General features: G+C 39.8%; 1 protein-coding gene across 1 annotated transcript in view; it reads right to left on the reverse strand.

Moving 5' to 3' along the window:
* Positions 1-5167: 5167 nt before the first annotated feature.
* EEA1 (early endosome antigen 1) overlaps positions 5168-12111 on the reverse strand; it is a gene marked incomplete at its 5' end in the record, with an annotated part of 61969 nt that continues 55025 nt past the window's right edge. The window contains 7 exon segments of the mRNA XM_009698207.1: positions 5168-5577; positions 6627-6725; positions 7063-7183; positions 8660-8898; positions 9192-9377; positions 11202-11333; positions 11776-11961. Coding sequence (XP_009696509.1) covers positions 5455-5577; positions 6627-6725; positions 7063-7183; positions 8660-8898; positions 9192-9377; positions 11202-11333; positions 11776-11961 — 1086 coding nt within the window.

Raw genomic sequence — 12111 nt, forward strand, 5'->3', positions numbered from 1 at the left:
TCTTTCCCAGCCCTCTTTACCCAAAAAAGGCAGGAAATACAGATGAATTTGGTTTTAGTTTAGGTCATGGGAGGAGGAAAAACTGGAAAACGCCTACCAGGCTTCTGCTTTCATAGTAATGTTGATCCAAATGGGTTAGCAGGGCTTCAGTAATCTTCAAATGAGCAGATACTCCTGTACCTGCCACACAGTGAGTGCACAGTATGTGGTGAGCTACAGACAAAAGCAGAGTTTATTACATTAACTAGTACCTATCCTCTTCATGATTGTGATCTTAAGTGGCATCTAATGTTCTCTCTAAAGACGCAAACCTCTTACTCAGTGCCCCTTAAGAAAAAAACCACAACCAAAAAATACCCCCAAAACTTGAGTTTCTGCGGCAGGACTTTACTATCCAATTATTGCTGTTTTTGAAAAGTACACCACTTAGTGCTTTTGGAGAGGCTGTGGTTGGACAATAATTTTAAACTTATCCTAGAAGGGATGCTGAGGTCAAGACTTCAAAAATTAAGAACTGGACAACTGGCAACACCCTTGAAAAAACATAAAATTCCCATTTTCTCATTTTATAATTGTCAAATGAAGCTCTACAAAGACAATGTGTGTGTGACTACATGGGTTTAGTTGTTACATGTGCTCTCAGACGATGACTGCATTTTTGGTATTATGAGTGCAATTCTCCTTACATAGCAAGGGGCCAAATGTAATACAGTGAAAAGTCCAGCTGAAGATAAACAACCTGTCCACTGATTACAGCTAACACATGCAACACAAATTATACCATTCCACTTACTGTAGATTTTATTCAGTTAGACAGCAAAAAGTGCGTAGTGCAAATGACAGTGTTGTCTCCTAGTCCTCCAAGAATATGAGAGTGGGAGGGGTGCTACTTGGAGGAGTAATTTATCGGTTTCAAAATACTCAAACCATGACATCATTCTTCTTGGTATAGTTTATATTCTGTTTGAACTTAAGCTCCAGCAGTTTTCTGTCTGCCACTGAGTACTGGTCATAAATTCTTCTAATTTTGCAAGAAGCATTTGTTCCCACTTCGCGTTTAACTGACATTTAACAATCCAGAAAAGTACTTGAGTCTTCCAGGTCCCTTCTTTAGGAATGTCACTTCTCTTACATCTTGCATGAGAGACTCAATTGTTCTTGCTCATGCAATACAAGCACAGCAAGGTTACTTCATGCTTCTGCTCCCAAATCCCTTCTTGCTTCACTTAAGAAAGCTTTTCCAGTGAAGAGTCACAATAATCCTAATCGTCCCAAAACCAACAAAAGTAGTTATTCATTGTTCTTGTGTACCTAGCACTCCACACTCCATGACAACTTAGTTACTTGATACCTTCCAAAAACAGAGGAAAAAACCCACACTGTACCCTAGAGCCTTGGACTCTTGTGGCAGAGACTGAAGCCAGCTCAAAAACGAGATCCCTCTCATCCTCTTGCCTCCGTTGGAAGCTGCAACAGAAAATTCCTTTTGCCTCTTCATCTGCAGACAGCAACTTTTCCTACTGTGACTCATTAATTTTATCCTCTTTGTTCAACCTCTGCAGAAAGGAGAAGATTACTGGAGGGAATACATGGGGGGAAGAAATAAATAACAGTGAAGCACAGCCAGCTAAGATCAAAAGCCTGTCCTTGACCTCTGCAATGCTACCTGCCTCCAGAGCGCCTGCAGGACAGAAGTACAAAGCATGTATTGCTGACATGAAGCTGGAGTACAACACTAGGATTTGGCATTTTGGAAGCAACAATGCAAGTGATTGCGGCTCTTTGGGAAGAGAGGTGATGTCTCCAGGAAATTAAAGAACCTCTCCCCACCCTTAACAAGACTACCCTTTACGCTGTTCCGGTTGCCTCCGTAGCTTGTCTCAGCCCACGTAGCAGCTGGTCTCTCATATTCTGCTCCCCCAGCAATTCTGAATGTGGACGGAATGTCCTGCAGAGGGGACAGTTTCAGGAACAAACCTCACAATTCACTGTCCCATTCCTGATGCTACAGTAACGGCTAGTAATCAAAGGCAGCTTGAGGGTCCCACACACCTACTGGTTTGAGTGCTGGTTTTACCATTATTTCCACCTCTTGCTCTATAATGGCCTCTCCTCGGTGACCAGAGTAATCTGGTTCTCGCTAGAGGCTGTTCAAACACATCACTGTGTGTCCTCTGGTTCCAAGGCTCTAGTCTCTTCCGCCATTTTACTAGTTTTTCCCTCTGCTCCTGTGTTTGCGGTCTGAAAAATCAGCGCATTAAACTATTTTGTCTGGAATCTTTTAGCCCAGTGCAGTAAAAGTTACCAGGCTTTTTACTATTTTCTATTATTTATATTTTAAAGTAGTGCAACAAAAAAACCACATTCCTACTGAAACATGCCCATCAAAACACTCAGACTCTGCAAGCAGATTTATAAATACAAAGCTTTCACCTTACACTTTCCCTTATTATGTATCTCATAGGTCATTTTACTGAGCTTGAGCACAACTTCCAACCCAGCAGTGAGGCCGAGAGCATTATAGGGTCGCGTATACCATCAACTTGTCAACAAATACAGACCAACACTAAGAATCATAAGCACAAAAGAAGGAGCATAAGATTTAGTCATAAATTTAATCCCATGAAAAACTGTAGAAATCCTGACCTATTGCTGCAGACTCAAAGGTCAAGCATGAAAGCTGCTACCTCACTACTGTTCCTCCAGATTTTAACAATCCTTCTTTCTACAAAAAAAAAAAAGCATTTCTATCCCCTCAAAAAGTTGGTCATACAAATTGGTCAGCAAAAAGCAACCTTCAAAAAATCGAGCTGGTTCTGCCCCTGAAGCTGAGGAGCTCCAGTCCAAGGTCTGATTTGCTGTCAACCAACCACACTGCTTCAGCAGCCAGCTGAGCAAGGTGACTCTGCTTCCCTTTACACAAAGGCATCCCAAAAGGCTGAATTAAGAACAAGCCTACTAGAGCTTCTACCCGTTCCTCTTCACTGCAGAGCAATCTCCTCAGCTTTCACACGTTCCCATTCAAAAGCACAGTGCCTGAACACAAGCGAATCTTTTAACCGTTTCCCTAGCTCCTGAAAGATTTCCATCTTCCTCTGCCTCATGCATTTTATCCTCGTGCAGTTGTGGGAAGTTTCCCTCTTCCCTCTCAAAATCCCTTCTGCTCCACATGGTCGTCCTTCACCCCAAGAGCAGCACGAGGCTCCGTGTGTTACACATCAGGGCAGAGCGCATCTAGGCTGGAGCACGACTGTCACATCTTTACTTTTCCCACATTTCTGAAGTCATGCGTCAGACAAAGAAAGGCTCGAAAGCACACTCTTCAGATTCTCTCAATAAATAAATAGAAAAAAAATTCCCAGAGGCAGAGATTCTGTTCATATTTTCTATTCAAAAGATTCTCATGCCAAACTGTTACACTGATGGGGAGAAAGAGCGAGTCCAGAGGCTCTGTTCATATGGAATTGTCGCAGCAATTGTTTCTTTTGAGCAAGGAACTCTCAAGTTCGAATCAGAAAAGCAGGTCAGTATTTCACATAAACCACGGTTGTATCCCAAACCCTTTTACAGTGAGGAGAACCAGACAGGTAATTCAGCTGGCTTTCGGAAAATAAGGATTTAATTTTAAGAAAACTCCTTAAGGAAGACTCCTTGAGGCTGCAAATGTAGAACTAGACAGGTAAGCTAAGAAGGGATATGAAACATATAGATCACTACTTCTAGAGAAGATGGATTAAGAAGTTTCTTCACTTGAGAGTTAACCAGGACCAGACATTTTTCATAAAAGAGACTCTTCAGTCACATAAAGAGCTGTCAATAGATAAACCCAAATGAACCTGCGTAACAATGGCTAAGCTTCCATCATTGTGACAGAATTTGATTCCTTACCTCGGGCAAGTAGTAGAGGAATTCAGGACACAGTCCTTTTCTCTGAACAGGTGGCAAAATTTTCTAAGACACAGAAGGGCTTTGGGTGTGGGGAATTTATTAGGGTATTTAAGACAAAGAGTCCCTAAATATTGGAAGGCATAACCCCTGCTCGGAAGAAATAATGATTTTGGAATACCAGATACAAAGGGAAGAAAAGTTAGAGACGGGCAGGCAAGAACAAACGGGTGTAAATAAAATCACAACAAAAAATAGTCTGGAGCGTACATGAACTCTACAAGAAACCTCTGATGCAAGTACAGAAAAGAAAATATGAATAAATATCTGAAGATATATATATTGGCCTCTTATTAAGAGCTGTTTGGCTTATAACCAAGCCAGTAGCAGGAGATTCTCACCACGTTCTGAGCAGACTAAATCATACAACTAACACAGCATTGAAGACCTCCCGGCAACTGGGGTCAGACAGAGTGATGGAAGGTTTGTTAAGTGTAGCAGGAGTTCAGCTTCTTCCACCAAAAGTTGAGGGAAGGGACAGAAGAAAAGGTCAGATAAACTGCAGCAGTCTCAAAAAAGACTTTTTCTTAGTAGAATACCTAGCATGGAATGTCTGGATGTGCCTTAGAACCACAAGGACCTCTCAGGGCTTCCAGGGCATGGGCAGGGGGAAAGATGCGCTACAGGCTACTACCAGTATTGTTTGTTTGCTTTTTAAAACCCACGTATAAGGGCTTCTGGAACACTAAAATCCATCAACCGAATATGTAAAAGTGAAATCAATCAATACAGGATGGAATATTGTAATGTACCATGTAATATTCCGACAATGCCAGCTAAACTTTGTCTCCTCATTTGTTCACACATACTCTCGCACACACACACAAACTACGCAATACAGTATGTGTAAAGACATTCCAGTATCCAAGCGCTGTAGTTGGATAAGGACTTGGGTGCTGATACTACAAGTTCTAAGTGGGCAAATAAAACTGAGTTGGAGTGGAGTCCAGCCGTTACCCTCACTGTGGAGTTTGAACTTTAGAGAGAAAAGTCCAAGAACCAGAGAGATAGAAAGAAAACAAAAATCACAAGGGATTATAAAGACATCAGATATGCAATCAAATGCAACAATTAGTTATGCTTTTACAGCAACATCTGATACATAAAATCCTCACAAGTTTTTGCATCTTCCTTTTTCTTTGAAGGAAACAAGAATAAACTGCAATATCACATAAACGCTGTTTCTCTTGAACAAAAAAATAAAAGATAAAAAAATACATTGTTACTCCTCTGTTTAAACTTTATTTACAAATAACTGGGTATTTCTAATCTAGACATAGAAGCTCTTTCCAGGATAAATGGCAATAAGCTATGGATGATCTGAGCCCATGTCTCACAAAAAATACAATAGTTTTACTTGGTATCAATAAACATTTTAAAATATACTAAATTTTGCCAAGTGTTACAATCATTGTCCAAAACTGAATAGTAGTCTGAGTGCTGAACGAAGTGCATCAACAGAAATTATAAATTTTAGTGTAACATTTCTTTGTCACTCACGATAGCCAGTTATCCTTGCAAGTCATTAAAACAAGTATCACAGACTCGGACAGGCTTCTTAGAAGAAGGAGTTAAGGCATTCTTTGCTGAGCACTCGGCACAGAAGATATTTCCACACTGTCTACAGTGGTGCTGTGAAAGAGAAGAAACATATACTGAACGTCAATGACAGAGCATCGATCACTAATAGAGATCACTATCTTGTCAAGTCAACTCTCACGTTTCAGAAGTTAGTTTGAATTTTTAAATAGTAGTTATATAGCACACGGAAGGGCACAGGAGTAAAATATTCAGAAGCACTTCACTGAGTCAAGAGACTATACCAGTTTCAGAAATGAACTGGTTAAAGTTCATCCTCTCCTTGAATTTCTCCTCTTGAACTTATTCTGGTCACGTAAAACATGTCCTTATTACATGTAACTACCTGCTTTCACACTGAGAAGTATCCTTGAACCAAAGGATCCCGCAGCCTTTGTTCAAAGATTACCCAAAGAACATCACTGAAATAATGCAGGACAGGGCGAGCCACCTAAGACCAAGTCAGGAAGCACTTGAATATTCATGAACCTCATGAATATCCCTCATCTACTTCGTGGCCAAGTCACTTGCTGGAGGGATGGTAATCTCTGGATGAAGGGCAGACCTTGCCAGTTGAGGGACGCTAACATCGGAGCTGCCCACGGCTGTTTTTACAAAGAAAATCTGACTACAGATCTAAACTACATCCAGTTGTTTCTTTTGTTCCAGGTCTAGTTAGCATTTAGAAATATACAGTCATAAAGCACCAGATCATGTTGATACCTCATATTTTTACATACACCTAATTTCAACACATTTACATTCCTTTTATACCTGTAAATCCAGTTCAGACTGGTTATGAGTAAGTTTACAGTAAATATCCTTACAACAGTATACTTTTGCTTGCTCACTTAGGAGATTGAACTTTTTAAAGACTGTTTATGAACTGATGCTGCTAAAACGGCAAAAGAATCATGGACAAAGTGTAAGCTCCACAAACTTTATTTTAAATATTTAAGGAACTGCAAGGAGTAACTGTATTCTGAGCTGTCCTGAGTATCACAGCACTATTAAGGCCATTTTCTGAAGTTTGTATCCCATCTAAGAGTTTGAAAACAATAGAAAAAGAAAATCCCCACAGACACACAGTAAAACACACCTACCCTTCTTACTGTCACCGAAAAGCCTTTTCCACAGGCCATACAATTCTGTACCTCATTGTCTTCTGCCCATTTCCTGTTGAGAGCTTGGGTGTGTTTGATCTATAAAGAAGATATAAAAAAAGCAGGTGGTTTTTTTTAAATACATGTCTAATTCCTACTAATGTCCTCTATTTTCACTGCACACACCACGTGCTGCAGTATAAAAGCACCAATTCTGCCATGATACTGACATCTTGTATTTGTTCAGAGAGAAAATCTTCCAAGTTTCAAAACTATGAGCAGATTTAAGAACCCAGAGACAGCAATATGGCCCTCATACACCAGATCTTCATCACTCTGGAAAGGTAACCCACCACCAATCTGACATAAACTTAAAATTCTCCTAAGTTCCCACACAGAGAATCAACAGGTTTAACTGCTTCAAATCAAATGATACCTGTAATGATTGGTTTTCTCGGCCAAGTTCCTGCATTGCAGCAGTAGTGTTGTCCAGCTTTTTCTTCATTTCTACAAGTTTGGCTTGAAGCTTTTCAATTTCTCCCTCACTTTTTATACACCTAAGGAAAAACAGTAAATAATCAGCTCAAAGCATGTAAGGCAATGTACACTACCTCCTTTGGGCAGGTTGTCATGTCTGAGAAGTTAATCTCAAAGTCCAGCCAAAAATATCCTTGCTGTGAAAAGTTCCTGGATGCTGTGACTGGAAAAAATGTCTCGTTCTAACAATCAGTTTAAGATTATCTGGCATTGCTCCCAAATATCTGTGGCTTATTAATACCTGGAGTTACTCCCAAAACCAGGGACAGTATTGAATGCAGTTCATCAACAGCAAGCCCCGATCAAGTACACCCATGCAACAGGACACTCTCACAAACCAGCTGCAACAGAGCAGGTCAGACAATGAAGCAGAAAAGAAACCTTTTTCTTTTAGCAAGGCCACATCCCATCAGCTGATATTCAGTTAACTGTTGAAAGCCAAATTTCAAAGGGTGTTTTTCTGCCAAGCTGTAAACAGCTACTGGATAAGTTCAGCACAGCATGGCAAAGGATGGCCAAAGAAAGAGGATCTCACTTGGATGGATCCCATCCTTTCCCAAGGTCTACTGCTCAAAAACCACATCAGCAAGCTTGACAGTATCAAAAAAAGTTTTCCACTCTGCCTTCACCAAACATGTCAGGAAATAAGGATGAAAAAAGTTTCCTGTCTCACAGGTGTTTCTTCTACCCTTGTAATGGCTGCTTTCAGGTAACTCCCACTGCCTTGCATGCCTCCTGCTACCTGAAGGAAAGGCGTTCTGCTTATCTAAGATGTAAATGTATTGTAGAGACAATAGCAGAACTGGAGAAAAGAAGACTGCAGATTTTCAGGAGGGAGAAAATGCCGCCCATGTGAACCTTAGCCTATCTAATCCAATTACATGTTCATTCTGCTAACATTGTGCAGCGGGCACACCCAGAAGTCCCTAAGCAAATTCAATGTTACTGGAGGCCCTAAGGAGTCTCTTCCAGGCTTCTGGATGATGAGTGCATCTACTCTGATGGAGTCAAGGCAGGGGAGCCTGAGTGATGCAGAAGGATAGTTAACACAGGTAAGAGAAGTTCTCTCTGCCAGGTCTTGCAAGGTTCACACAACAGATGAGATGACAAGCCACAACCTACACACCTCAAAGTTCAGAGGAACCCAATGGATTTAGAAGGCTCTTACGGATGGGCATAAATCTTTGAGCACGAGCACAGAGCTGTGGCTTTGGTGATAAGTAAGGTCCTGATAGGCTTGCCTGATCTTCTACCAAATAGTCACTCTGTCAAAGCCCACAAAGAGCACAGGTTGTTCCCAACACCCCTTGCTGTGCTCTCGCAAGGACGACAGAAGGTTGCACTCTGGAAACTGCACCCACAGCCCAGGCACTAGGAACAAACATGGATTTAAATAAAGCATGCACAGAGAATCCCAAATCAACTGACACAAGTTTGCAGTGTGAGGCTATCCATTTCCCATACTACGCTTCCACTTTATCATGACCACAGCTTACCTCTCCAGCAATGCCCTTCTCTCATCCTGATTATTCTGCACCGTTGCTTCCAAGACAGCAATATCCCCACGTAAGTCGTCCGTCTGTTTCTCCAGTTCGCTCACTCGCCTCTGACTACTTTGCCACTCTTTCTTCATGGTAGCCAAGTTTTCATTCAGTGCTGTGACCTGCATGGTGAGCTTGGTCTCCTTTTCCTCGTGCTTCCGGTTTTCCTCTTCTTTCTCTTTTTTCTCTGTGTGCTAAGAAAACAATGAAACAATGAAAAACAACCTTCCAAGTATTCTTTCCCATTTCATTGAGGCAAAGAATCTTACTGTACTTGAATCGCTAATTTTAATCAACAAACTCTGTTAGACAAGGCTGTAATCCCACTGAGTTTTCCTATACCATTAAAGGCCTCAAAGATTTCTGATCTCATAATTTAAAAATTAATGTAATGCGAAACTAAAGTCAACTCTTTGCTTCCTCTCTGTCCCTGAAAGGATCAAAGGCGTGTACAGAAAACAAGTCTTATACTCTCTAACATACTAACCAGTTTAGCTTCAATTTCAGCACATTCTTTCTTCAGCTCCTCTTCTCTCTTTTTCAGCTGATCTTTGACAGCTTGATGGGATTTTTTCTCCTGTTCCAGAGCTGAATTTGTATTATCTATTTTGCCCTGCAGCTCTAATTTCTGTTGAATCAATAGCTGTTTTGCATCCTTGAGATTTGACACCTCCTGTTAGGATACAGAGCTCAAAGTTAAAGTAGTAACATTGAAAGTGTAAATGACTTAAATTCAAAACTACTGTAATTCTTTCCAAGGAGAGGACAGCAATAAATTTTAGTTTTATCACAGGAAGAAAGGATGATTTTATAGCACAAAGTGTCAAGTGATTTTTGTGATCAATTTGTATCTGTATTATGAACAACATTCAATTTTCAAAATAAATTTAATGTATGTTTCTACTAATGTAGTTGAAGCTCTCTTGAATTATTTTCTACAGTTCTTTGAAAAGATACGTCCATTGTCGTTTTCTTGAGTCTGTTCTAAAATGTACTCCACATTGTTCTCTGGTTGCAATAATGAGGTTAAAAGTGTTGTAACGACAATGTAAAAAACAAACACTGATGGAAGAAAGCTAGTTTCTATTAGTCTTAAATTTATAAATAATTACTCTATGTTTTAAGCAAGTAGGATGATGCATTTGGTTTTAAATATTAGTTTTACTTGCTCTTCTGTAATAAAACATAAAAAAATTCTGAAGTAGAATAGTTAGTTAAATTTATAGGAATCATTTCCCTTAAAATTACACAGCCAAGCATGCAGGTACTAACAGACTAATAGCGGTTGCCAGTTTTCCATAAATCAAAATTCGTGACACGAATTAAAACCAAACCAAAGATAGTGAGAGAACATATCCTGCGGACAGGGGGATGCCCTATGGATGCCTATCTATCCATTCCTTGGTAGGAGACAGGAAACATAATATAAGCCTTTAGGAGACAATTTCTGGTTTAGTCTGATTGCTTGTATGGAGATCGAGAGATGGTGTGCAGACTTTTATACATATCTTTACAAATTTTCTTCTTTGCAATAGAGATTTTAGGAATGATGAGAATTACAAGAACCTTTCACCAAAATTCAGTAAAATATTGGGCATAGATTGCTTGACAGAAACAAAGCACAGACTTCTATCTAAAAAGAAGAGACCATTTTCTAAACAGTGGAGAACAAAAGAGCATCTGAAACTCGTAAGATATCGTGTTACTTTCTTTTTATAAGCGTACAGGGACTGTACCTTCATTTATACTTGTGCAGCAACTTAGATCCTGTATGCTTAACAGATGCAAACGTAACTACTAATAGTATAGTATGGAAAACACGAACTATGGCCTTTTAGGAGTGTTTGTTTCTACAGAGATTCAAAAATTAAATATGTAGATTGCGGCAAAAAATAGTTTGTTTTACTGAAGACTAAAAATTATTTAAATTAAAGACTCCAAACTTTTACCCTTTAGAGAGGTCATTTGATTGTTATGATTTTGGAAGAGAGTTAATCTTTTATGAGGCTCCCGACATTGTTTCTTCCCCAATTGTGACTTTTTAAGACATTTTAAGAAACCACAGCACTCCAAGGGAGTTTCAACTCTACAACACATCCTCAAGAAGTACCAGATGTGCCTAGAATATGTGGGAACTTCACATTCATGACACTTTTGGACATCTTTTCTGCACTTCAGAATAGTCAAGCAAGGGTATGCACAGTGAATCTACAGTGGAACAGAAGAAAAGCCAGGACATACAACCCATCCCGAAGCTAAGACAAGTTATGTGGTCCACCTGGCCAAGAACATTGGCACTGGTGCTTCAGGATTATCACTAATCAAGTCAGCATTACTCAGGAACCTCAACAAAATCTGTGCTTTGGTTCCCTTACCTGTAATACTAATATTTACAGCAACCATCTTTGCAAAGCCATCCCAGATAACATCTACTGAGTAGGCACATACTTCTTATCAGATAACCAACCACATGAAGACTCAGTTTGTCTCAATATACCTTCTCATATTCTTGCTTGCAGGCTCTAAGCTCTTCACCCAGCTTGGCACTTTCTTTTTCAAGTCTACTCCTTATTTCCTGGAGCTCTGTGGTTTTACATTTTTCATTAGCCAAGTCTTTTTCTTTCAAAATCTTGAAGAGAAATAAAAAATGCTAGAAAAGTTACTTCTTCCAAGTTCACAAAATAAAAAAAACAACCAACCAAAAAATATCCAGGGTCCAAAACCTACTTGGAGGCTTTGCAATGAAGGGGAAACAACTACCACGTATCTCTAACCACAGGTCATAGTGCAAACAATTAGCAGCATGTTTGCAGTTTTAGATTTAAAACTACTAGCATTTTTCCACCTGTATAGCCGCTTACAACAAATTAACAACCTATTTCAATGCAAATTCCCTTCAACTCTGTTAAAAGTCTTTGCACCAGAGGCTCAGTAAAACTGCCATTGTTATGCACTCCAACAGTGCTACACCCTCAAAATACCCCTTGTTTAGAGACGTAACAGAAATAAATAAAGGGCGCCTGCATGGGGTGGATGTGTCTGTGTGAAGATTTCAAAAGACAGGCATTTACCCTGTCATTCTGAAGATCCTGTAACATTTTGGTCTTCTCGCCCAGCTGCTGCTCCTTCTTTGATGCATCCTGCTCCAGTGCAGACTTTGCTTTCTTCAGTTCCTGAATCTGCTGATTATTGCTAGCAATTCGATTTCTGCTGGAAACTAATTCTTCTTGAGCTAGAGCAAGTTTTTCTTCTGTGGACTAATTACAGAGAGAGTTCTGTAAATTATCTGTCAGTATAAGAGCTTCAGATACCAGCCACTTAAACATTTTCCACACGGAAAAATCGTCATCTAATGTGCAACATTTAGCCTTAAATGTTGACAAAGCATAGTTACAGAAACTTCTAGG

Source organism: Cariama cristata, unplaced genomic scaffold, assembly GCF_000690535.1.
Source record: "Cariama cristata isolate BGI_N322 unplaced genomic scaffold, ASM69053v1 scaffold10934, whole genome shotgun sequence".
Taxonomy (NCBI): domain Eukaryota; kingdom Metazoa; phylum Chordata; class Aves; order Cariamiformes; family Cariamidae; genus Cariama; species Cariama cristata.